A 26,297-nucleotide genomic window follows, 5' to 3' on the forward strand; every position below is an offset into this window, starting at 1 on the left:
TGCCAGAATTCTGGCACCAGCAGAATGGTGGTTTCCCCGCATCCCTGTCGTGGCTGGATCTGTTTTCTGCCACAAGAAGAAACTCAGTTTGGGTGCAGCCACTCTGGAAAACAGTGTGGAGGTTCCTCAGAAAATTAAAAATAGACCTACCCTATGACCCAGCAGTAGCACTGCTAAGAATTTACCCAAGGGATAGGGGAGTACTGATGCATAGGGGCCCTTGTACCCCAATGTTTATGGCAGCACTCTCAACGATAGCCAAATTATGGAAAGAGCCTAGATGTCCCATCAACTGATGAATGGATAAAGATATTGTGGTTTGTATACACAATGGAGTACTACGTGGCAATGAGAAAGAACGAAATATGGCCCTTTGTAGCAACGTGGATGGAACTGGAGAGTGTGATGCTAAGTGAAATAAGCCATGCAGAGGAAGACAGATACCGTATGTTTTCACTCTTAGGTGGATCCTGAGAAACTTAACAGAAACCCATGGGGGAGGGGAAGGAAAAAAAAAGAGGTTAGGGTGGGAGAGAGCCAAAGCATAAGAGACTCTTCAAAACTGAGAACAAACTGAGGGTTGATGGGGGTGGGAGGGAGAGGAAGGTAGGTGATGGGTATTGAAGAGGGCATCTTTTGGGATGAGCACTGGGTGTTGCATGGAAACCAATTTGACAATAAATTTCATATATTAAAAAAAAAACCTCAATTTGCATGAGCAAAGAACTTAGAAACACTAGAATAAGAACGTTGTGCTTTCCTGGCCTTGTTTCAAATCAGAGAAGACAAGTGCTGGGACAATTGGTCGGTCGGGGTGAGTGAGGCAGAGAGAGAGGCAGTGTAGCATAGTTTGGGGGAAATATTTTTTGTCACGTAAGCTGCTCACCTGTTAGCATCGGTGCTGCGACACAACAGTTCCCAGCAAGTACACCGAGCTGCGTGGAGGTTGCAGGACAAGGCGAGGCTCAGATGGCCGGGTGGCGGGCTACTGTTTCTTCCACTCGTTTTTGTCGTAGTCCCGCTTGACTGAGAAGCCCTGGATTGGGCTGGCCTTCCAAGTTGAGCCTCCTCTCAGTCTGCTTGGCCACCCACTCCTCTTCAGAGGTTGCGGGATGGGGCCGTACACGCAGTGCTTCTCCCAGATCAGAACGAGAGCAGTGGCTGATGGAGAACATGGTGGTGCCTACAACCATCTTCTGCTTGTTTGTGCTCCTGTTCGTTTCAGCCAAGCTCTCGTTGAACTGAATGTGGCACGATTCAGCTTTTTCATCAGTGGAGAGGATGCTGCAGGAAGGCCTCTTCTCTTTCAAGGCCTTCTGGCTGGCGGACGTTGTCGATGTGGGCCACAGCAGGCAGGGGATAGTCACGCCATTCGACATAACTCGAGAGAGCGTAGTTTTCACTCTTCATGACGCTTCCACGTGCTCCAACACTGAGGTGGAAATTCCTCACTTGCCAATTAGGCGAGCCACTCTGGTAGCCAGAATTCTGCCACTAGTGCCTGCTGTGATTGTGGTGACCACCCTGGGAAAATAGAATGAAATCAAAATCTTCTGTGTGCAGGCGCTATGCTATGCTCCCGACCCACATCGTCATGTGTAATTCTCAGGACAGCCTGGTGAGCTGGGTACTGTCGTCTCTACACCGGTTCTAGGTGAAGAATGGAGGCTGACAGAGGCCGGGTCTGTTTGATTCAAGCACCTACTGTCTGAGCCACACTATCCCTCCAACCTCAGCACGGTTGAGTGGAGCCACCAGGAGACTGGGAGAGTGTTTTTCCTTCTTACGGCTCCAGGGAACATCCATGTGACTAATGAAAAATGCAGAAATGGGCAAATGCAGGCAAAGTAGGTAAGAATTGAGGAGAACATGGGGCGCCTGGGTGACTCAGTCTGTTCAGCGGCTGACTTTGGCTCAGGTCACGATCTCACAGTTAGTGAGTTCCAGCGCCTTGTCGGGCTCTGTGCTGACAGCTCAGAGGCTGGAGCCTGCTTCAGATTCTATGTCTCCCTCTGCCTCTCTGCCCCTCCCCTGCTCACGCTCTGTCTCTCTGTCTCTCTGTCTCTCTCTCTCAAAAATAAATAAACATTTAAAAAAAAATTAGAAAGAATTGAGGAGAACATAAGGTTGATAAGAATCCCAATCCTGGCTTTGCAGTGGCTTCTCTATACTCCCAGGTCCTTTTGTACCTTGAAATCTTCATTTGGCCCTCTTTGAAATGGAGGGCACAATGGGGGTACCTGTTTCCCTCTTCCCCCTGCCCTCTTCCCTCGACTATGAAGAGGGCTCTTCTCAGGCATTTTTCCTAGCTGAGAAAAAAAATAGAGCCAAATCATCTGCCAACCCAGAAAAAGTCTCCACAATTGTGGAAGCAAAACAGTTTTCTCATTGAGTAGGCATTGCACCAGAATGTGATGCACATCACAGGCAATCTGCTAAGAGATTCCAAAGACAGGGAGCTTTCACCCTTTTGTATAGGTAAGCGGGTAGAGCTCATCACGTGTTCTCAACATCCACCATAAGTAGACCTCAAGTAAGAGGACGTGACGCCACCAGGCCCCCCACATAGTCCATCCTGAATTTCCCTGGGAACTGGGGTGGCCGTGTGTATTAGGTCGTGGCTGTTTCAGACGGTGCGTTTGTGTTCCCTCCCCCACATTAATATGCTGAAGCCCTAAACCCCAGTGTGGCTGTATTTGGAGATGGGACCTTTGAGGAAGTAAGTTTAAATGAGGTCATAAGAATGGGGCTCTGGTCCAATAAGAGTGGTGTCCTTATAAGAGAGACACCAGAGAGCACCCCCCTCTTCCTCTCCCTCCCTCCCCGCCCCTACTCCCCCGCTCTCTCCTCACCTGCACTGAGGAGAGGCCATGTGAGGACAGAGGAGAAGGTGGACCTCTACAAGCAAGGAAGCAAATTCTCACCAGAAGCTGAATTTGCTGGCACCTTGATCATGGACTTCTAGCATCCAGAACTGTGAGAAAATAAATTTCTGCTGTGTAAGCCACCCAGTGTGAGGTACTTTGCTATAGCAGCTTGAGCAGACTAATACAATTAATCGGCTTTATCCAAGGAAAAAATGAGCTTTTTCATATCTTTATGACAGGAGCTAGTTTTGCAACTTGGAGCAAGGTGCCTACTGAAGTTAGGCTTCTACCCTCCCACAGAAACTGAAGATCGGGACACAATCTTGCTTGATGTTTACATTCCAAAGAGATGTTTCCCAGGTCCTTGAAGAACACATTCCTGGGTTATAAAGATGGCAAGGGGCTCTTTTAGCCTTTTTTTCCTTAAATTTATTTATTTATTTATTTATTTATTTATTTATTCATTCATTCAGAGAAGGAGTGGGGGAGGGGCAGAGAGAAAGGGAGACAGAGGATCTGAAGCGTGCTTTGTGCTGACAGCACAGAGCCCGATGCAGGGCTCAAAGTCATGAGCCATGAGATCATGACCTGAGCTCAAGTCGGATACTCAAGCACTGAGCCACCCAGGCGCCTCTACCCTTTAAAAATACTACCTATTTTCAAAGAAACAAAGAAAGAACTTACAAGTCGTGTAAAGTAAATGCTTTAAGGAAGGGGAGGGGACCATCTCTTCCCATATTTTCAACAGGGAGAATGAAGCCTTTTACTTTATTCTTTTTTAATAAGCTCTATGGCCAATGTGGGGCTCTAACTCATGACCCCGAGATCAAAAGTCACATGTTCTATGGACTGAGCCAGCCAGGTGCCCCTAAGCCTCTTATTTTTAATGTGTACATGTTCTTAAAGCAGCTCTCTCTAAAATATGCTGAATCCTGAAAACTTGCTAAGGTCCCTGATTAGTCTGACAGCTCTTTTGTAGACGCCACTAGATTTTCTATATACGTAATCATGTCTGAGAATGAGGGCGGTTTTTCTTCTTTCTTGCCAATCTGGATGGCTGTTATTGCTTGATTTGTCTTCTCATCACGGGTTGGATCCTCCTGCTTCTCTGCATGCCTGGTAATGTTGGGCTGGATGCCAGACAGTGTGATTTTTCCTTGGGTTCTGGATGTCTTTGTATTCCTGTTTTAAAGGTTAGAATTTTCTCTTTTTATTTTGGAGACAGAGAGAGCGGGGGAGAGGGGCAGAGGGTGAGAGAGAGAATCTTGAGCAGGCTCCACGCTCAGCACAGAACCCGACCCCGGGCTCGAACCCACGACCCTGGAGCCATGACCTGAGCCAAAATCGAGAGTCAGACGCTCAACCAACTGAGCCACCCAGGTGTCCTTGGATGTCTTTGTATTCCTAAACATAGTCATGAGCTTTGCTCAGGGATGCTGTTAAGTGAGTGGGAAAAGATTGATCCTTTTGAGTCTTGGCTTTGAAGATTTGCTGCGTGGGACCAGAACAGCTCAGTGGAGGATTCGTTTTTCCCGCTACACTACTGAGGCAAGACCCTTCTGAGTGCCCTGCCCAAGGCCTCCAGAATTACGAGGTCTGTCCTCCCTGCCAGTGGGGATAGCCACCAGTCTCTGTCCTGCTTGAGGGGTCGGCACAATTACCTTTCCTCCTTTAAGATGGTTCTTTCTCTGGCTTCACATGGTTTGCTCACACACTTGCGCTGATCAGTGGTGTGCTGCACACTCCAGCAGGACCCTCTGTGTATACGTGGGCATATCACCAATGAGCACTTCCCTTCCCACTTAGAGCTGCGTTTTGTCTCTTAGAACCAAAGTACTCCAACTCATACAGATGAGAACGGTCAGTGGGTTTCAAGCAACAGACTCAGGAAATGCCGGGTGATTTGGGTGATCCGCAATGACTTACTGGGTGAAGCTGGGGGAGGCCAAGAGACTCCCATTCACATCGCAGGACAAGGAAGCAGAGAACCCAACTGTCACCAGTGCGCAAGCTGGACCATGTGTTCTCCGAAGGCAAACTCTAGGTAGAGTTTGGGTACACGCTGCCGGGAAACCATTTTTAAAGGTGACCACGTGGTACACGGTCACGTCTGATGGTCTCGGGTAACCCAGAGCCTGGGAACCACTACTCCAATCTTGACATGATTGCGTCCAGACCCAGAAGGAACCTTCCGGCCTCTCTCTGACCTTGCTGGTGGGGTCCCTTAGCGCAGGCAGCCAAAGCGTGGAGACGTCAAGAAAACCCACCTCAGAAAAGGTCCTGAGAGTTGTTGTTACATTGCCATTGCAATGGTAGCTGGGTCTCCAACCTCCCCGCGTCTCTGTCCTTAATGCAAGAGCACCAAAGAGTGGCTTCCTCGCAGTTGTCGCGAGGATATCTGACATTGTTGGGAAGACTTGGAGAACCGCAAATCCCTCTGAAATGTCACCCGGCTGACTGACACTTCTGTGAGCTTGCCTCCTGGCATTCCAGAAGAAACCAATTTCCTCTGCTTGGGAGAGTTTCTCTATGTCTCCTCTGTCCTTTTTCCTCTCTTCCTCCCTCCCTTCTCTTCTACTCACTCTCCCCCTCCTCCTCCTCCTCCTTCTCCTCTCCCCTCCTCTCTCTTTCCTCCCTTCACTCCCAATGTTCCAGACCATGTCCTTCAGATCATTGCCCTAGACAGGCCATCCTGTACCACCCAACCTAAATTAGCTGGAACAGCAAAAGTGCAAGATTAAACTGAAGGGGGGTTTAGAATTTGCTGAAGATGACATTTCACCTCAAGGGAGAAATACAGATTATTCGCTAAGTGGTTTGGGACACCTTGACTAAAACTTTTTGGAAAGAAAACAAACTTACATACCAATGTTCTTTCTCACGAAAATTACCTCCCAGGATGTTAAAGTTTTAAAGTACTAGAAGATGTTCTCAGTGAATATTTTTGTAATTTTATACTGAGGAGGGCCTTTCATAGGAAATGCAAACCGCAAATTATACTGAAACAATGGATCACATAAACAAAAAAATGTTAAGCCACTCTATACCAAAAGACCAGGAGCAAAGATAAAATGAAGAAATGGCAAGGATAGGTATTTTCCAATTATAACAAAACTTTGATATTCTAAACAAGTTTTAAAAAAAAAACAAGTATTTATTAACAACAGTGGACCAATGCATACTTAAGTCTTCTTTACAGGTTTCTGTAGCTTCTCTTAGGCTATTTCACTCAGTACTATTATTGCTATGGTTAAACATAACAAGAGTGCAAGAGTGGACATCATTTTTTGCGTGTTAAATTTGAGTTATCTTACTCAAATGTGAATAGAGATGTCTACTTGGCAGCTGGATACAGGAGTCTGCAGTGTGGGCAATGTCTGCGATGAAGATACAAATCTGGGACCCAGGACACGGCCCAGAGAGCCCCGAGCCTGCACGAGCTCGCCACGGGCAGCCGAGAGCCGGTATAGGGGGACAAGTGGCCCACGCACCGAGCCCTGGGGTCCTGGGACACTGTGAGGTGGCAGAGCAGAGAGGGAGCCGGCAGCAGAGACTGAGGAGGGGAGGGAGGGACCCTAAGACTGCAGGGTGGCCTCCTGGAACAGGAGTCAGACGTGCGCGCCCGCACACACACCTACCCACCCACCCCCACACACACCCCCCCCCCCCCACACACACACCCACACACACTGGGGGCAGGAAGGAGGTGGTCAGGAGGTAAGAGAGAGTGATCCTCTCCCCGGGGTGCTGCTGATGGTCAAGGGCGATGAGGCCCTAGAATGCTCACTGTGTTTGACAGCCAGATCCTGGAGACCTGCAAAGACAGGGTCGGGTGTGGGGTGAGGGTCAGGAGGGGTCGAGGAAGTCAGGTGCAGGGTGGGAGTTGGGAGGGGACAGGGAGATGGGATGTGAGGTGTGGTTCCGGAGGGGACGGGGAGACCAGGTGCGAGGTGGAGTCAGGAGGCGATGAGGAGATGGGGTACGGGGTGCAGGGTCGGGGTCAGGAGGAGATGGGAAGATTTGGCAAGGGGTGTGGGCTGGAGGTCTGGAGGGGATAAGGAACTCGGGTGCGGGGTGGGGTGTGTGTCAGGAGGACACAGAAATGTCAGCTGCGGGGTGGGAGTCAGGAGGGGACCAGGAAGTTGGGTGGGGGGTGGGGGTCAGGAGGAGTCAGGGAGATCGGGTGCTCGGTAGGGTTGGGGGTCAGGAGTGGATGAGGAGGTCAGGGGAGGAGTAGGGGTCAGGACAGGACAGGGAGGTCGGGGATGGGAGGTTGGGTGCAGAGTGGGGGTCAGGTGGGAACTGGAGGTTGGGTGCAGATTCCGGTGCCTTTCTTTGGGCCCTGCGTGGGGGCGGTGGTGACAGGACCAAGGGTCCTGACCCTGGCAGCAGCAATATCCCCGCCCTCCTACCCTCGTGCCCCCGGGTCGTGCCAGCCCCTGCCCCCTCTTCCTGTTTATACCCCCAACCACCTATTTATTTAATTTATCTGCACCTCACCGTGTCCGTCTGTCACCACGTGCCCCTTCTCTGGGATGTGGACAACCTCACGCCCCTTCTGTCCTTGGGTCGTCCTGGCTCCCTGGTGGCACGGTCAGCCTCGGCCTCGCCTCTGGCACCTGCCCCTGGCCGTGGCGGGCCCCGCCGGGTCCGAGCAGAGGCCCCCGACACCAGCAGCACTTGATGGCGAGGAGGGGGGCGCCCAGGGTGATGCGGCGAAGCCATCCCCAGACTGTGGCTGCGCCCAGGGGTCTCCCCGCGGCTGGGTCCCGGCATCCCCTCCGGACTTCTCGGGGGTCGGACCGTACCTTTCTCGGGCGCCCTGTCCCCAGCACCTGGGGAGCTATGAGCGGGTTCGTGCCAGGGCCCCACGTGGGCCTGGGGGCTCTGGAAAGTCTCCTTCTCCAGGCCCGAGCGCCCAGCTTCCTCGGCGTGGTGCCCGCTGAGCCCGGACCCCTCACCCCCGCTGCCCTGTCCTGCGCCCGCCCCGAGTGGCCGAGGCGGCAGTGCCTTACCCCTCTGTTCCCTCTTCCCCCTCCGAGGAATCTGGCCCCGGCGCGTGGTCCCGGAAACCCAGCTGTCCCCTCTGTTTTGGCATGAGCTTCTTTGTCGTTGTTCCTGGAGCCTTGTTTCTGAATTAAACGTCGGGAAAACGGTGGCAGTGTGTGGCAGGTGGGTGGTCGGCGAGCAGGGAAGCAGGTGGGGAGGCTGTTGGACTCTGGAGGAGCTGGGCTCCCTTTATGGGAGGAAGGGTGACCCGTTGCAGGGGTCCCGCGCATCTGACGAGGTCCAGGGCCACGTCCGATCCGTGCCAGCAAACCCCGGTGGCTCTCCCGTCAAGATCCAGTCGGAACCCGTTCCCTTCTCCCCACCTCCACTGGCCGCAGCCTGGGGGTCTCTCGCCTGCGTGCCAGTCTCCCCACTTCTGTCCTGCCTGCCCTCGTCCCCTTCCCAGCGCAGCAGGCACTGGGAACCTGATAAGACGTAAGCTGCATCCCGTCCCGCTCCGTTCAAGACTCCCTAGGGTCATCGACAGCACCCAAGCTCCTTCGTGTCCCACGATGCTTTACTGCCGCAGGTGCACCTCCATGCTGACGGGCGCACCTGCTTCTTACCCCCCCCCCACCGACACCTGTGAAAGTAATGCAGGTGGGGAGAGCGTGGGACGCAACCTTAAGGAGAGCGGCCAGGAATGCTATTTGAGTGGGCCAGATGGAACCCCGGGGGACGAGAGGTCCAGGCAGGGAAGAGGCAGTGCAAGGGTCCTGAGGCAGGCGTGGGCCTGGTGTGTTTCAGAGAAGGGAGGAGGCCAGTGTGGCTGGATCCGAGTGAGCAAGGTGGAGAGGGGAGGGAAGGAGGCCGTGGAAGATGCGGGCCGGATCACATCTGACGCGGCGGGCCGCGGGGCAGGGCTCTGGCTCGTCTCTGGGAGGGGAGCCCGGGGACGCGTTGGAATCGATTTGTTTTGTGACCTGGCTGACGTGTTAAGGCCGCCCGGCACCTTCAGCAGTCCGTCTGTGGGGCCAGGGCGGTGGCCTAACTCTGGGCTTTGCTGGGAGAGGGAGGGAGGCTCACACTAAGTTCCGGTCTCTTGACGATCTGGCCCCACAATTCCGGGCCAGTCTTGGGAGCCCTATCCGGAAAGGGTGGGTCCCAGTGCCCCTTCTCTTTGTCCCTTTCCTCCAGCTGCCCCTTGCAGTCCCTCCCCTCCCTCTCTGGACTCTTACCCACAGAAGACTCTACCACCATACGGCTTGAAGGCCTACCAGCTAGGAGCCAATGCCTTTGTAAACTTAAAGAGCCCAGTTTCTCTGTTAAAAGAAGGGAGAGCCACGTTCTCAGGTGAAGTGACAAGAAAACCTACGGTTCCGCAAGTCAATAAAGGACAAGACTTTTCTATTGCAAGTGAAGAAAGACAAAAAGAAAAGCAATAAAAAGGATTCACGACGGGGGTGCCTGGGTGGCTCAGTCGGTTGAGGGTCTGACTTCGGCTCAGGTCACGATCTCACAGTTCGTGGGTTTGAGCCCTGCGTCGAGCTCTGTGCCGACAGCTCAGAGCCTGCAGTCTGCCTCAGATTCTGTGTCTCCCTCTCTGTCTCTCTGCCGCTTCCCCGCTCACGCTGTCTCTGTCTTGCTCTCAAACACTAAATAAAACCATTCGAACAAAAGAGAAAGAGAAGGAAAGAAAGAAAGAAAGAAAGAAAGAAAGAAAGAAAAGAAAAAAAAGGATTCATGTTGGCTTAACCAAAGGGAGAGTTTCTGGGTGTGTGTAACTGAACGATCGTGGCGGGGGCAGGGGGCGGGTAGTTCTGTCTTCAGGCATGGCTGGATCCAGGATTTGGTTCTCTGCCATGTGCCTTCCTGCTCTTGCTTCCCATCTGTCCAGTGTCGGCCTGTTCCCTCCCCCCGCCCCCGTAGCCCCGGCAAGGCCGGAAAGGAAGGAACCAAAACCGTGTTTGCTTACAGAGATCATGACCATGCATGTAGAAACTCCGAGGGAACCCTCGTGAGGCTAGCACTCCTGTTTAGCGAGGTTCCAAGACACAAGCTACTCAGAGGGAGCTAACCACCCCCCACCTCGCCCCCAAACCCGTAGCCACTTGTGGCACCACTCCCTTGCTCATCGGAAACAAGGCCAGTAAGCCCCAAAATTCCTATTCTAGTGTTTCCGTGCTTATTTCCCTGGTACAAAAGGAGTCTTCTACTTCGGTAGGAAGCCACCCTACTGGTTGGTGATGCGGGGAGACCAGACTTCTTGCGGCGGGGCGCCTTTTCTGGAGAGCACTTGTGTGCCGAGAAGCTATAGAACGCGGGAATTCTACCTCTCGGAAACGATCTGAAGGAAGTAACTGTTCGCGCAAAGACTTCTGTTCAAGAATCCCATTGACTCACACGACCCATAATAGGGGCAAAGCTGAGAACGACCCGACTGCTCACCATTATGTAATAATACGTTTGTGTGTCTCCTGGATAACAGTTTTTGAAGAGTTTTTAGGGAGTGGGAAAGCTAGTACGTTCAACGGGGAAAAACAAAAACAAAACAAAACAAAACAAAACAAAACAAAACAAAACAAAAAGGATCCGGAGAAAAGTTAACGCTAAACTGGAAAATGCATACGTTATACGTTGTTATCCATTTAACGGGTAAATACAACTAGGAACGTATTCCAAAACGTCAGCGGTATTTACCGCTGAATATAGGACCTGATTTTCCTCTCCCTGAGTCGTCTTCGATAAGCTTGGGCTGCTGGACTACGATTCCCAGAACCTCCCTTCCAACACCAGAACAAAGGTAAGAAAATGTGGAGGCGCAGGAACTGAGAAGAAACTCGGACACAAAAGAGTAGCTCAGTTTCATGTTGTGCAGTAACAAACACGTAAGCGCCCGTCCCTCCGGGCGCAGGGAAGGAACTGAAGTGGGCCAAGAGCCACCGAGGCCCGGACCTGCAGAACGTTAGACCCCCGATAATAAAGTGGCGAGGACGCCAAGTGTCAACGCCCCGTGCCTTGCCCAGTGAGGGCTACCAGGTTAGGCCTCGGCCCCCTTTCCCGGGCCTAGGCGTGGCGGAGGCCGGGACCCCAAGGCGCGAATGTTTCGTATCACCAGGGGAAGCCGGTCCAGGAAGGAGTTGACGGACACTCGGAAGCAGATGGGGTCTTCAGTAGTCCATCTCCTAGAAGTGAGGGAAGAGGGAAATCCGGTTAAAGGGGAGACCTGCTGTGGAGGTGCAGGGCACCAGCCCCTTCCCCCACACAACCCCCCACCCCCCGCCTTCCACCTAACGCGTGCGTCGGGGCCTCCACGACGGCACTGGAAGGCAGAGATGCGACCACGGCACCCGCCGCCACCGCCCACCCGTCCCGCGCCTACTCTTGTTGGAGGACTCACACGGCCAGGGCGCTGCCCCTCACGCAAAGCTCCTTCTGAGCCAACCCTCGGTGGCGTTGGACGTGTGTAGTCAGGGCCCTGCGGGCCATCTCTGCCTCCAGGGGCGACCGGAAAGACACAGTGAGCCTGCTGGGAGGCACCCGGTTAAGGCACAACGGGCTCCTGGAGTTCCCATGGCCTGAAGCCTCCTGACCACTCAGAGGCCCGCTTCTACCCCCGGGACACTCGCGCTCCCTCCCGCCACCTCTGCCCACCCTGAGCCGCTTCCCCCACCCTGGGGGCCCGCGGGCACCGGCCGTCCCTGTCCCGCCAGGCTGCCCACCCCCGCCCCCGTCCGTCCCGTCCCCGGGCTGCCGCCCTGCTCCCCAGCCACCCCGCCACGGCCCCTGCCCAGACAGGCTCCACGGAAAGGATACAACTCCAGCAGTCCTGAGGAGGTCCCCGCCGCCACCGGCGCTGCGTCTCCACCGGGGGCCAGGGCCCTCGGGGCCCGTTCGGCCAGGGGAGGGGCGCAGGCCCCCTCGACCACTGCTCCCTTGCTGCCAGGGCCACCCTCGCCATCGTGGCGGCTGCAGTTGCCCTGGCAACCGGGACCTCGGGGGCTAAGCTGGGGGTCGTGGCCGTCCGTGCCTCCGTCGGAGGCCTGTGGGCCTGCCCCCGCGTCCTCCGCGCCACCCTCGGGAGCCCTCGTGACCGCCGCGCCGTCCGCGCCGTCATCGTCAGGGGCCTGCGTGACCGCCACTTCCTCCGCGCCGTCGTCCGGGGCCGGAGAGGCCGCTTCGTCGTCCGGGGCCCTCATGGCCGCCGCACCGGCCTCCTCAGAGCCCACCGCTACGCTGCGCCCACTGTCGGCGGACCGCTGAGACCCCTGGCAGGCCTCGCGAAGCCCGGCCCCTCGGCGCGCAAGGCTGTCGGGGATGGCCAGGGCGCCTGCGCACACAGACGCCGCGGAGCTGGTTCCCACCGAGCCGGCCTCGCTGTGTTGGCCCAGAGCCTGGATCCGGTCGACGCTGACCCCGAGGAGATGGAGGCTGGTTCCGGAAGCTGCGCCCCTCGACGCGTGACGTCACTGTCGGGCTCCTTCGTCCCCGAGAGCATTCTGGTGAGGCCACTGGCACGTAACTGTTTCCGGCCTGGCCCGCCCCCCCCCCCAAGCGTGTGTCTGCGCAGGCGCCAGCCCGGCGCACTTGTGAGCAGCCCCCTGACCGCCGCCCGCCCGGGTCCCGGGCATCGAGGCGTGGGCCGCGCTCAGGCGCTTCTGGGCAGCACCGTGCCTGTCCCTGTCTGTGGGCTCCCCGTACGACTCGGGTCTGCGTGTGCCGGGACCCGTCCCCGGGGGCCGGGGGGGCCGACGCGGGATGCCGAGCAGGGGCCACTCCCAGGCCCTGCCTGTCCTCAGGGAGCACACCCCGCGCGGCCCCTAGGGGAGCTGGAAGGGATGGGCCTGGCTCCCTCACCATTTCTCGGTCCCGGGCGCCGTCAGTCCCCTAGTGCCTGCCAGCCTGGGGGAGGGTACACCGCCGAGGGCGCGACCGGCCTCTGGCCGGGGGCTCCCGGGCTCCCGCCTCCCACACCGCAATGGCTGCGGGCTTGGGCCGGGGGCCTGGGGGCCCAGGGGGGCCCAGCTGGACCCGAGGGCAGCGGCATGGGGGAGCACCGCCCCGGCGACAGCTCCCCGCTCGCTGTGCCCTCAGCTGCGGCAGCCCTGACGGGCTGACCCCCCCCAGGAACAAAGTCTTGCGGCTCTCGGGGAGGGGGGGGAGTGCTGGACGTGCCAGGGGCCCTCAACTGGGAGGTGACCCTGTGTCTGCTGGCCTGCTGGGTGCTGGCCTACTTCTGTGTCTGCAAGGGGGTCAAGTCAACAGGAAAGCTACAGCTGGAGGCGGGCGGGTCGGGGTGGGTGATGATGGCAGGGGTGGGGGCAGCATGGCCGGTGGGGGGCAGGGGCACCCCGCCATGCGAGGTGACCGGGCCAGGGCCTGAGGCGGGGGCAGGTCCTTGAACCCAGCCCGGTGGATTTCCCACGCGTGCCTGGGTAGTCCTCCGCAACCTCCAAACTCCAGCCCAGCCGCCTTCCGTCCTGAGGGGACAGGCCCAGGCGACCGCCAGCTGAACTTGCCCGTGTCGGGCATCCCCGCCCCAGTTTCCCTCTCTTCCTCACTCACTACTTCCTCACTCTCTGCTTTGCGGCCAGCCTGGGGGGACCCGGCCCGTGGCCCTCCCTTGCCTACCTGTCCTGCTCTGCTGAGGGTGGGACGGACGCAGAGGTCTTCGCGGTCACCTCGCTGTCGCCTCTGTCTCTGGCCGGCCCAGTCCACTCCGTCCTGCCCAGGACCCTGCCTCTGTGCAGAGAACCACAGGAGGCATGGGACCTGCCTCCAGGCTGATGTCCTGCTCCCCACCCGGGGAAGGTCCTGCCTCCGCCCTCCCTCTCTACAGCTGACCTGTCCTTGCGGGGGCGGCCGATGGCCAGCTGAGCACCCCGCTTCCTTCGGGAGGAGCCCAGGCTCTGAGGAGTAGAAGGGGGGGCTGCAGGCTGGCCTCCCGCTTGACCTCGGAGCGGACCGTACCACAGTGGGGGGAGTGTGGCCCGCCTGTCCCCCTGCTGAGGCTGGGGGCCCCTAAGTGGGGAGGCGGGGCCGCAGGGCCCCTTCTGAGCAGGTCCCCCCCTCCGTCCCGCCCCAGATCGTGTACTTCACAGCTACCTTCCCCTGCGTGGTCCTCGTCGTGCTGTTGGTGCGGGGAGTGCTGCTGCCCGGCGCCCTGCATGGCATCATCTGCTCTCTCAAGCCTGACTTGTGGAAGCACTCACTGGGTCGTGAGTGCCGGCACCACGTGGGGCGTAGAGATCACGCACGCAAGGATGTCAAAGAATTGAAAACACTAAAGGTCAGGTAAAGTCATTGTGAACCTTTTGGGGGAGAAATACACAAAAAAGAAGTGGGGACCACCCTCAATCGCACCACACAGAGATACGAGGTGTTTACACTTCAGGCTACCGTGGCAGGATTTCCGTGCACATATACAGTAGCTTCCTAAGTTGGGATTTTAGTGATTTCCCTTTTGCACTGTGGTTTTTTCCTATGCGACCGCATCCCTGTTCTCCGTGGCCACTAACTACTTTAGCTCCAGTCGGCATCCCTTCCCTCCTTGCCTCCTACTGGCAGGCTTGCCCCCCGACGGGAGCCCCTTCGTGACCTTCCCAGACCGCCGATCGGATCCGCACCTGTGCTCAGTCGCCCCCTCCAAAGGCCGCTTTGGTGTGTCCACCTGTACCGGGGAAGGGGACGGGGTGCGGGGCCGTGTCCGTCTGGGCTGTGGCCCATCTCCCTCCATGAACCGCTGCGAGGTCGTGGAGCCCCACGTGCTGGGGACACTGAGCCCAAGGAAGAGGCAGGGCCCTCTGGACAACAGGCCGTGGAGTCTGGCGGCCTCCCACGAGGTCTGGGGAGGGGCTAGGGGTGTGGGGAGGGGGTGGAGCTGAGGTAGGACTGGTTTGCGTGGGTGCAGTGGGGTCACACGTCACAGCGCGTGGCGACGATTGGTGAGGGAGCAGCCGCTGGAGAGGCAGCAGCTGCTGGAGAGGCGGCCGAGGGCGGGGTTTATAGTCGTGCACGTGTTGAAAGATCCTTGTTTCCCGGCTGCAGGTTCCTCCTGCCCGTGCCCGGAGATGAGAGCTGCCTGCCCCGTAGACAGTGACAAAGAACAGGGCAGACAGAGACAGTCCGAGGCTCAGGCTGAGGCGCTCTTTGGTGACACTGCTCATTGAAATGCTTCCACCAGCCACAGGCCGCTCTAGACACTGGCCACCTTCTTGCTGTGACACCTGCCTCCAGGACAAGGCAGCTGTGCCTTTACTTTCCTCACTTGTCCTGAGGACCTATTTGGAGACGCTCAGGTACAGATTCGTAACTATAGAGTCACGGCGTTCTCCACAGCTCAGTCTCTCTCTGCTGACAGTGCTAATTCTCCCTCAGGCAAGGCTCTGTTCCTCCTCTCTCCGTTTTAGAGACTCACCTCCTGCGCCGGGGCGTCGCCCATTCCCCTCCTCAGCCACTCGGGTGCCTTGTCCGTGGCCCCACTGTTGTGCTAAATAAGAGAGTCTTGGAGGGGAAGGCAAAGGGTAATGTACCTCATGTCCCCTCCCCACCTCAGGGAGACCTCTTCCCCTTTTTGTTTTCCTCAAGGACCCTTGTCAGGACTTCAGGGAAGCAAGCAGCAGCGTAATAAACTGGAAAAACACTTTGGGGAAGGATGATACAAGTGAGAGCCAACCACAAGGAGCTCTGAGAATTGTGGGTTCGGAACCTCAGGGAATGAGGCCTCTGATGACACGGGAGTATAGAATGGGCAGTGGGGCCGACCTAGCCAGCTGTGCCAGCGCTCTTCTGCACAGATCTGAATCAAGGCCGATAAGCCACAAAGTCCTACTCTGCAGGTATTATACATGACTACGTACATGCTAGTATAAAACTAAAAGTTCTAACATGTTGACAGTAGTTAATGTCCTGAATAACAGGACATAATTTTTGTCTCCCATCGCCTAACTTGTCTTCTTCAATTGCCTTCTAGTACTTGAGTATCTGAATGTCAGAATCTCTCCCCCTACCTGAGAACAAAGGCGAGAATAGGAGAAGGCGTAGATGCTAAAAAGAAACCCAGACATAGAATAGTAGCAGTTACCATTTGATCACCAAAAAAAAAAAAAAAAAAAAAAAAAAAAAATGTGGATCTGAAGCACCCAAGGGCCAGTATAGGCAAAAGATGCGGCCTCAATAAGAAAACGGCAGCTGCTGCAGGAATCACTGTCATGTGGGGGGGACACAGAGTTGGGTCCAGCCACCTTTTCACTGCTGCGGCTTTGTGAAAAAGGGGGGCATGATGATCTGCATGGTCCGTATCACTAGGGAAAGCTGGCCAAGACAGGAGGTGATGGACATTTGGAGCTGGCCAGGGTCATCGGCAGTCAAGCGGCTACAAGGTAGGAAAAAATAAGTCAAGTTAGAGGGCCGGTGGGGCACATTCCCCGCTCCGCCCCTTCACACAGCAACGATCCTAGAGCACCACACTCCTTCCTTCGACTCACTCCTTTCCTGTTTCCCTTGTCTGCGTTACAGCTCCTCCGGAATTGACCTTGTCCCTGGTCACCTGCCACCACCCTCTCCCTGGACCGTTCTAGAACTAACACAGTCAGGATGCTGCCGTTCACATGGAGCTCCTCCCGAACTGGCTCCTGGAGCTCCTCGTTTGGAGTCAGGAACCTGTGGGCAATCTCCGCATCCATGGCCGAGGGGAAAGGTATAGTGAGGGTGCTGGTGGAGACTGGGTTAAGGCACCATCCACAGTACTAATTTTGCCTGTGCCTCAGGCCTCCTCTTCAGTGAGGCCTGCCTTCCCCACCCCAGGCTGACCCTCAGGCTGTCCACAACCTCCCACCCTATACAGCCAGGCCACCCCGGATAGCATTGTCCCTACCGCTTCAGTCCCATCAGGCGGTCCACCCCACTCCCCATCCTCTGTCAGCACGGGCCAAACCCTAGCTGATACCCTCCAGGTGCCCGGAGCTCCCTCCTGCTCCCCTTTCAACTCCACTTCCCCAAGTCTCCCCCCACACCCCACCCCGCCGCGCGCCAAACCACCTCCAGCCCATCCCCCTGCCGTCCAGCCCGCTGGGACTCCTTGAATAGGATACAACTGAAGCAGTCGGTTACCAGGACCTCTGGCGCCAGGCGCGGCATCTCCACCAGGACCTGGTGTGTAGGGTGCCCGCTCCATTTGGAGAGCGCCACCAGAGGCGGCACCTACCTCTCCCACAATGCTGGTTCTTTCCGGATCGCTCAGGCCTCCGGGGTTGCTGGGATGGCCAGGGTCACAGGCACCACCCGAACCACCAGGGACTCTGGGGCCACTGACACCACGAGGTCCACCTGGCACACACTGGCCACCACCTGCTGCGCCCACCACCACGCCCACGGCACCCGTGCCTTCGTCTGCTGCCCTCACGGGGCCTCCACCAGCCACCTGAGACCCAACTTTGAATCCGCCCACCCTCTCAAGGCATCACTGAAGGACAAAGCGCTCTCTCACAATGCTTCACCCCTTTACTCCACAATGCAATTCCGGATGCCCAGAGCAACTGTCCACACGGACCACTGGTAATGCCTCCTGACCTGTGATTGGTTCCCACCAAGCAGTCCCTTCTGTAGCCAATCAGTTCTCACCTATGAAGCTCCACCCCTTAGAGTGCCACGACACCCTAGGGCGTCTGCCCAAACGGGCACCTGCGTGGATGCGTCTGCCTGAACCAGCCGTGCCACGAGCCTTCGACGGCCCGCCAGCTGCGATATCCAGGAAGCCTCTGCCTGACACTACTCCCCACACGGTGGTGCGGCTCATGGTCCCCACTGTCCATGCCCAAACAGGCTGCCATGGCCCCACTCCTAAAGCCTCTGAGCACGTGACTGAGCTGTGTAGAACTCCGTGACTCTATAGTTACGAATCTGTACCTGAGCGTCTCCGAATAGGTCCTCAGGACAAGTGAGGAAAGTAAAGGCACAGCTGCCTTGTCCTGGAGGCAGGTGTCACAGCAAGAAGGTGGCCAGTGTCTAGAGCGGCCTGTGGCTGGTGGAAGCATTTCAATGAGCAGTGTCACCAAAGAGCGCCTCAGCCTGAGCCTCGGACTGTCTCTGTCTGCCCTGTTCTTTGTCACTGTCTACGGGGCAGGCAGCTCTCATCTCCGGGCACGGGCAGGAGGAACCTGCAGCCGGAAAACAAGGATCTTTCAACACATGCGTGTCTATAAACGAAGCACCGCATCGTTAGAATGAAAGATAAAAACCATATGATCATCTCCCTAGGTGCAGAAAACGCGTTTGACAAAATAGAACATATTTCCATGATAAAAACCCTCCACGAATGGGGGCAGAGAAGTTGTATAGCTCAATACCACAAAGCCCACATACGACAAAACCCACAGCTGACATCATACGCAACAGTGAGAGGTTGAAAGCTTTCCCTCTAGAATCAAGAACAAGGCAAGGCTGGTCAGAGACGTACCGGGTTAAATTTCAATCCTTGACGTTGAAACGTGTTGAGAATTGGTCCGTGGCTCAGAAAATGCTTTATCTTGGCGAACACATACTTGTACTTGAAAAGAATGTGTAGTGGACACACATGTGAAATTCAGATCTCCTGTTTAGTGTTCTAAAGACATCGGTCAAGGTAGGTGATACCACTGATCGTATGTTCTATGTCGGGGGACAACAAACTTTTCACATAAAAGAGGCCCCGGGCTGGATTTGGCCAGGAGGCGGTAGTTTGCCAATCCCTGCTCTATTTCTTTTAACAGAGTGTGTTGTCTCTCTCTCTCGCTTGCTGAGAGAGGATGTTAAAATCTCCAACCGTGATTTTGGACTTGTCCCTTTCACCTGTTAATCTCAAAAATTCTTGCATCGTGCGCACGCGTGTGTGTGTGCGTGCGTGCGTGTGTGTGTGTGTGTGTGAGTGTGCGTGTGTGTTAAGTTTGTTTATTTTGAGAGAGGGGGAGAGAGAGAGAGCCAGCGGGGGAGGGGCAGAGACAGAGGGGGACAGAGGATCCAAAGCAGGCTCGGTGCCGACGGGCAGAGAGCCCGACGCTGGGCTGGAACTCACCAACGGTGACATCATGACCTGAGCCGAAGTCAGACGCTTACCGACTGAGTCACCCAGGCGCCCCGTGTATTTTGAAGGTGTGTCATTAGGCACAGACATATTTATGATCATTTTCTCTTCCAGATGGATTCATTGCTGCTGTTACTAGTATGAAACGCATCCCCTCATCTTTGGTAACACGGTTTTCCTCGAAGTCTGATTTCTCTAATATCGATATAACCACATCAGGCTTCTTTGCTCACTATTTATTCGTAAGTCCTTTTCCATCCTCTTACCTCTAACCTATTGGTGTCTTTGCGTCTTGAATGTGGCTCACGTAGACAGCGTGTAGTTTGGTCACTTAAAGAAAGCACCCTTCTAACGATGTCTGCTTTTAAATTGGACTGTTTGGCAAATTCACATTTAATACGATTACCGATATGGTCGGATTTAAGTCTGCCACTTTGCTATTCAGTTTTTGTTTGTCCCTTCTCTTTTTTTGTTTTTGCTCAGCTTATTTGAGGCAAAATGCACGTATGGGAAGTTGCACACATTTAAGCGTACGGTTTCATGAGTTACGACAAAGGTGTCCACAGCCAAAGCCGAGATCCAGAACATTCCCATCGCTCTCACAGTCGCCCTTGTGCCTCCGTGCAGACAGTGTCCTCCTCTACAGTCTGCCCCCACACAGCAAATTCAGCTTAGATTTTGCCTTTTCTGGAATTTCCAGGAATCACACAGTATGTCCATCCTTCTTTGTTGCTGACCGGTATTCCATTGCGTGGATGTACCGTAACTTAGGCTTAACCACTCACCTGCTATTGGACGTTTGGCTTGTTTCCAAACTGCGGTTATTGTTAATCAAGTTGATACGAAGATTCACGTACAAGTCTTTGCACACACATATATTTTTAATTCCCTCGTGTAAATAGCAGAAGTGGGATTTCTGGGTCACATGGTAAGCGTAAGTGTGACTGTATAAGAAACGGAAGCACTGTTTTCCGATGTGATCATACCAATTTACAGTCCCACCAGTGACATGTGAACTTTCCATTCTGTCTGTATCCTCTTTTAGTCATCCTATGTCTTCCGACTTTATTCCTCTTTTGCAAGTTCGAGCTGCCTATTCCAGGTTCTTTGCGTTTGGATGTACACTTTGGAATCAGCTTGTCCGTTTCTGCGTTATCACGATTTTTACTGGGTTTGCAATGAATTTCTAGAATGCTGTGGTGGGAGTGTACATCTTAAGAATACAGGGCCTTGGGGCACCTGGGTGGCTCAGTCGATTAAGCGTCTGACTCTTGATTTCGGCTCAGGTCATGATCTCACGGTTTGTGAGACCGGGCCCAGAGTCGGGGTGTGCACTGACAGCTCCGAGCCTGCTTGGGATATTTTCTCTCTCTCTCTCTCTCTCTCTCTCTCTCTCTCCCTCTCCCTCCCTCTCTCGCTCCCTCTCTGTCTCTCTGCCCCTCCCCTGCTCATGCTCTCTCTGTCTCTTCCAAAATAAATAAATAAACGCTAAAAGAAAAAAGAATACAGGATCTTCCGCTCCACGCATAGGATGCGTTTCTCCATTTTTGTAAGCTTTCTTTCACTTATCAATAGTTTTTAGTGTTCACCGTAAAGGTTTTGCACATATGTTATTACATGTGTCCCCAAATACTTCATGTTTGGGGATGCTATTATAAATGGTAGTGATTTTTTAAAAATGTCACTCTTCTTTTTTTTGTACATCACTTAGGGGTTTCTACGTAAACAAGCATGTCATCTCTGAATAAAGATAATCCCGTTTCTTTTTTTGCAATCTGTGTCACTACTTTTATTCCTCTTTCTTGCCTAGTGCACTGCCTAGGATTTCCAGGACAGTGTTGAATGGAAGTGGTGAACATCCATACCTTGTTTCTCAAACTTTGCGGGCGAGGGAGCGGGGGCGGTGATTCTATCTTTCACCATTAAGTATCATGTTAGCTGTAGGATTTTTGTAGGTTCCCTTTATCAGATTAAGAACGTTTCCCTCTAGTCCTAGTTCTCCGAGAGTTTTTGTCATGAGTGGTTGTTGGATATTGTCTGATGCTTTTTTTCTGTGTCTGTTGAAATGATCACATGTTTTTTCTCCTTTATTTTCTTAATATGACAGATGACACTGATTGACTTTTTTGTCTTTAATGAAAACCAATTCTTGGGATGAACCCCACTTGGCCATGATGGTATCATCCTCTTTGTATGTTGCTGGGTTGAATTTGCTAATATCGAATCAAGTTCTTTTGTGTGTGTGACTTCCTGAAGGATATTGCCCTGTGGTTTTCTTTTCTTGCAATGTCTTCATCTGGTTTTGGGGTTGTGTAATGCTGGCCTCATAAGATGATTTGGGAAATGTTTCTCCTCCTTTGCTTCCTGAAAGCATTTGTGTAGGATTGGTGAAAGTTCTCCTTTAAGAATTTGGTGGTAGCCACTAGTAAAGCCACGGGGGCCTGGAGTTTTCGGCTCCATTGCTTTCATAGATGTAGGGATATTCGGGTCTTCTATTTCTTCTTGAGTCAGTTTTGGTAATTTGTGTCATTCAAGGAATTTGTCCATTTCATCTAAATTGGGAAACTTACCCACAAATATTGTTCCTAATATTCCCTGGTTACACTTTATTTTTCAAAATCAGCTTTATTGGTATTTTTAGAAAAACATTTTTTTAACGTGTATTTATTTTGGAGACAGAGAGAGACAGAGCATGAATGAACGGGGAAGGGTCAGAGAGAGGGAGACACAGAATCTGAAACAGGCTCCAGGCTCTGAGCTGTCAGCACAGAGCCCGACGCGGGGCTCGAACTCACGGACCGCGAGATCATGACCTGAGGCGAAGTCGGCCGCTCAACCGACTGAGCCACCCAGGTGCCCCTGGTATGCTTTTTTTTTTTTTTTTTTTTTTTTTTTAAAGAAGCTTTCAGGGGCACCTGGGTGGCTCAGTCGGTTGAGCGTCCGACTTTGGCTCAGGTCACGATCTGGCAGTTGGTGAGTTCAGGCCCCGCATGGGGCTCACTGCTGTCAGCGCAGTTCACTTCAGATCCTCTGTCCCCCTCTCCCTGCCCCTCCCCCACATGCACTCTCTCAAAAATGAATAAAACCTTTAAAAAGTGGGGGAGAGGGCGCCTGAGTGGCTCAGTCGGTTAAGGGTCTGACTTCGGCTCAGGTCATGATCTCACGGTCCGTCCGTCGGTTCGAGCCCCGCATCGGACTCTGTGCTGCCGGCTCAGAGCCTGGAGCCTGGAGCCTGGAGCCTGTTGCGGATTCTGTGTCCCCCCTCTCTCTTTGCTCCTCCCCCACTCGCGCCCTGTCTCTCTCTGTGTCAAAAATAAACATTAAAACAGAAAAGAAAGAAAGGAAAAAAAGGCTTTCCGCCTCGTGGATTTTCCTCTATTGTTTGTCCATTTAACGTTTTATTCATACCTCCTCTTAGCTTCATTATTTCTTTCCTACTATGTATTTAGGTTTTGATTTTATGTCTTCTTCACAAAGTGACCCCTCTATCGTTAGCAAACGTCCTCCACCCCATCGTATTCCTTGTCCTGAAGTCTGTCCTGCCTGCTCTTAATATAGCTGCTCAAACTTTCTTATTAGAAGACTTGCGTGTGGGGCGCCTGGGTGGCGCAGTCGGTTGAGCGTCCGACTTCAGCCAGGTCACGATCTCGCGGTCCGTGAGTTCGAGCCCCGCGTCGGGCTCTGGGCTGATGGCTCGGAGCCTGGAGCCTGTTTCTGATTCTGTGTCTCCCTCTCTCTCTGACCCTCCCCCGTTCATGCTCTGTCTCTCTCTGTCCCAAAAATAAATAAACGTTGAAAAAAAAAATTAAAAAAAAAAAAAGAAGACTTGCGTGGTGTATCTTTGCCCATCTTTTTACTTTTACCGTATCTGTGTCTTCATAGAGCGCATTTCTTACGCGTAGCATATAGTTTTGCTTTGCCTTTTTATCCAGTCTGGCAATCTCCGTGTTTTAGTTGCCACGTTTAGACCATTTAGAATAAATGTAACGAGGGGTATCGTTGAGTTTCAATCTACCATCCTGCTATTTATTTTCTGTTTGCCCCATGTGTTCTGCGTTCCCCTCTCTGTCTTTTCGCGACTCCTTTCAGATTGAGTAATTTCTAGAAATTCACTTTATCTCCGCCAGAGAAGTGTACATATTAAACCTAGGGTTCTAGGGATCCTGATATGTGTTTTACCTCATTATAGACCACCTTCAAGTAATTTCAAATCACTTCGCCCGTAACGTAAGAACATTACAGCAGTACCCTTCCAACCACCCACTGGTGTCCTTTGTGCTATTGTTGTCATACCTTTTATTTCTATAGCAGTTACACACCCCACGCCGTGTTGTCAATATTTTTGCTTTAGATGGTTTGCGACGATTGAGAGACATTTTGAAGGGAGAAAAAATGTTTACATTTACCCACATACTTTCCAATTCTGGAACCCTCTTCATTACTTCATGTAGGTCCAAGTTCCCACGTGCTATCATCCTTGCTTGTGGAGAACAGCCTTTAACATTTGTTGTAGTGCAGGTTTTCCGCTGACAACGAGTTAATCTCAGCTTTTATATGTCTGAAAAAGTCTTTAGTTTGCTTCCTTTTTTCATGGAGGTAAAATCGAGATAACATAAAATAAACCATCTGAGAGTGAACAGTCGAGTGGCATTTAGCACATTCCCATGTAAAAGGGTTGCCGAGCAGGGCTGGCACAATGAAGAGAGCAGCTGGGGAAATCGGACAAGCTAGCCTTGGATAGGAGGGCAGGGCTCTCTTCCACCGAGGCAGGGAATAGGCAAGGGCGTTTGCTGCTGTGGGCCAGTCCGAAGATGTGATATGGGGCACGGAGCTGACAGACTTCTTGCCCGATGGTCAGAGAGGAGAGGAGAGGAGAGGAGAGGAGAGGAGAGGAGAGGAGGGAGAGCGTATCACAGAGGGCCTGGTAGGTCGCCGGGGGGACTTTGGCTTTGACGCTGAGACGGGAGGCACTGAAAGGTTCAGAGCGGGAGGAGGAGGGACCTGACTAGTGTCCTATCACTGCTCCTGAGTTGGGGCTCTGCTGGGTTGGTGAGGGTGAAATAAGGGGACCACTGCAGGTAATTACGAGGTCTAGGGTCCTTATTCAGGTAGAAGCTTCTGAGGGACTGACTTTGATATCCTTACAGGAGGTGCATGCACCGTGGCTTCAAGGTCTGTGCACCTTGTCTTGGTGTGGGGTTACCGATTCCATTCTACTGGCCTCTACCTTACCGCTGGCCTCCTGAACCTAGCCTCACTCCCCCAATTCTGAGTCTTATTTTCTTAAGCTTGAAACCTGTCTCTTTTTCTTGTTGTTGTTGTTGTCTCTGCACCTTCCCTCACCCCTGCTGCCTTGTGCAAATTGGAACTCCACACTTGGATCCTCATCTGACTCTGAGTTGGACTCTACAGGTGCAGGTTTCTGCGCATGGTTCCGGGCAGCTGGGGAATGAGACCCGAGTGTCGCTGTTCCTTCTGGAAGGGCTGGCCGACGCAGAGGAGTTGAGGCCCTTGCTCTTTGTGATCTTTCTGCTGGTCCACAGCGTGGCTGGGCATTGCCAGCCTTACTGTGATGGACTCCCGACTCCACACTCCCATGGACGACTTCTTAGTCAACCTCTCACTGCTGGACACTGCCTATATCTCCAGCACGGGGCCTCAGGTGCTGGAACACCTGCTGGCAGCAGTGCGGACCGTGCCCTATCGTGCTTGTCTTCCCCAGATCTTCTTTCTCCACTTCCTGGCTCCCTGGGAGTGCTTCCTGCTCACAGCCATGGCCTGTGACCGCTATGCGGCCATCGGCCGGCCACCGCACCACCTAGTCCTCTTGGGCCGTCGGACGGACCCGGGCAGGAATGGCTTCCACCTCCCGCCTGCTTGCCTTGGCCGATGCGTTCGCCCACACCGTCCTTGCAGCTCCACTGAGGTTCTGCGGGCCTCGCCTCATCACCCACTTCTCCTGTGGCCTCCCTCCACTGACCAGACTCTCTTGCTCAAGCACGTGGGCCAGCGAACTTGCCCTGTTTGTCCTCAGTTTCGTGGTGGCTCTTGCACCCCGTGCCCCGGTTGCGATCTCCTGTGTACGTGTTGTGGCTGCGATTCTCAGGATCCACTCCGCTGAGGGCCGAAGGAAAGCCTTTTCCACCTGTGGTGCTCACACCACCGTGGTCTGCATTTTCTACATCGCTCCAGTCCTCTGCTACATCCTCCCCAGCTCTGCGTGCTCTGGCTTGCGGGACCGGGTGCTCCCTGTGCTGTACGTGGTCCTCACCCCCATGCTCAACCCCGTCGTCTACAGCATGGGAAACAAGGAGGTGAAGAGGGCTTTGTTCAAGGCCCTCGGGAAAGAAAGTGCCTCCTAGGCACCGGTCACATCAAGTCAACGAGGAGTGTCCCCGGCTCAGGAGTTTCTCACATCCGAATGTGCTCCCAGTGCTAGGTGCCTGTCAGTCTCCACCTGCTCCACACCCCACCCTCGTCGCACACTGGATGCCATATGGATCCCTCCCTGTACAATGTATTACACGAAGGCACCAATTTTGCTGTGGACCAGAGCCGGGCTGTGACGTTTGCATTGGACATGGCAAGGGGCATGGCCCTCGTACACACTCTAGAGCCCCTCATCCCACGACACGCGCTCAGCAGCCGTAGTGTAATGATTGATGAGGACATGACTCCCCGAACCAGCACGGCCGACGTCAGGTTCTCCTTCCAATGCCCTGGGCGCAGGTATGCACCTGCCTGGGTGGCCCCTGAAGCTCTGCAGAAGAAGCCTGAAGATACAAACAGACGCTGAGCAGACACGGGGAGTTTTGCAGTGCTTCTGTGGGAACTGGTGACAACGGGAGGTACCCTTTGCTGACCTCTCCAACACGGAGATTGGAATGAAGGTGGCACTGGAAGGCCTTCGGCCTACCATTTCCCCCCATGTGTGTAAGCTCATTTCCCCCCACCGGGCATTTCCCCCCCACCATTCCCCCCCACCAGGCACTTCCCCCCATGTGTGTAAGCCCATGAAGATCTTCTCCAGGGTGGGGCTGGCACATGCCAGTGCTTTGGGGGTGAATCCAATCACACAGGAGTTTGAAATGTCATGCACGTGATCCATTTGGTGAATCCTATTTTGGGTGCCAGGTTTCCCCCCATTTTCAGCAACGATCAAATATTTCTGTTGCTCTTTTTTTCCCCCCCTTATTCTAAAACACTGCTTTCTATTTATGGAAGTAAAACATGGTCATTGCATAGGTTGTGCAGTTACAGAAACTTACAAAGTGACCAAAAAAGAAAAAAATGCCCTCTATAACCTCACCACCGCGCGAGAACCTCACTGTAAACATTTTGATGGTTTATTTCAGGTTTCTTCTTGCACTACAAATGTATGT

At 54.0% G+C, this 26,297-nt stretch overlaps 3 protein-coding genes and 1 pseudogene across 4 annotated transcripts; 2 read left to right on the forward strand and 2 right to left on the reverse strand.

The window, feature by feature from the left end:
• Positions 1–985: 985 nt before the first annotated feature.
• LOC125159395 (cytochrome c oxidase subunit 4 isoform 1, mitochondrial-like) lies at positions 986–1,596 on the reverse strand (annotated as a pseudogene).
• Positions 1,597–4,784: 3,188 nt separating this feature from the next.
• On the forward strand, positions 4,785–16,443 carry LOC125159396 (uncharacterized). The gene is made up of 6 exons (XM_047847735.1): positions 4,785–4,873; positions 11,803–12,358; positions 13,942–14,145; positions 15,444–15,694; positions 16,164–16,237; positions 16,374–16,443. Exons 1-6 carry the CDS (start codon positions 4,785–4,787, stop codon positions 16,433–16,435), a joined length of 1,236 nt encoding a protein of 411 aa, XP_047703691.1. The 3' UTR covers positions 16,436–16,443.
• Positions 10,721–12,307, reverse strand: LOC125159289 (EKC/KEOPS complex subunit LAGE3-like). 2 transcript variants are annotated; one of them, XM_047847459.1, is made up of 3 exons: positions 11,673–12,307; positions 11,257–11,382; positions 10,721–11,041 (listed from the first exon to the last, which is right to left on the reverse strand). In XM_047847459.1, the coding sequence occupies exons 1-3, from the start codon at positions 12,053–12,055 to the stop codon at positions 10,897–10,899; spliced, it is 654 nt and encodes a 217-aa protein (XP_047703415.1). In that variant the 5' UTR covers positions 12,056–12,307; the 3' UTR covers positions 10,721–10,896. The 2 variants fall into 2 exon arrangements, with proteins under 2 accessions (XP_047703415.1, XP_047703414.1); XM_047847458.1 differs by having other exon boundaries at positions 11,257–11,385; positions 11,673–12,304.
• Positions 16,444–18,012: 1,569 nt separating the features above from the next.
• LOC125159287 (olfactory receptor 3A3-like) lies at positions 18,013–26,297 on the forward strand. The gene is given in 4 exon segments (XM_047847455.1): positions 18,013–18,477; positions 19,030–19,157; positions 24,328–24,751; positions 24,753–26,297. Coding segments are annotated over 2 exon segments (789 nt in total). The 5' UTR covers positions 18,013–18,477; positions 19,030–19,157; positions 24,328–24,487; the 3' UTR covers positions 25,278–26,297.

This window comes from Prionailurus viverrinus, unplaced genomic scaffold, assembly GCF_022837055.1.
Source record: "Prionailurus viverrinus isolate Anna unplaced genomic scaffold, UM_Priviv_1.0 scaffold_49, whole genome shotgun sequence".
NCBI classification, from domain to species: domain Eukaryota; kingdom Metazoa; phylum Chordata; class Mammalia; order Carnivora; family Felidae; genus Prionailurus; species Prionailurus viverrinus.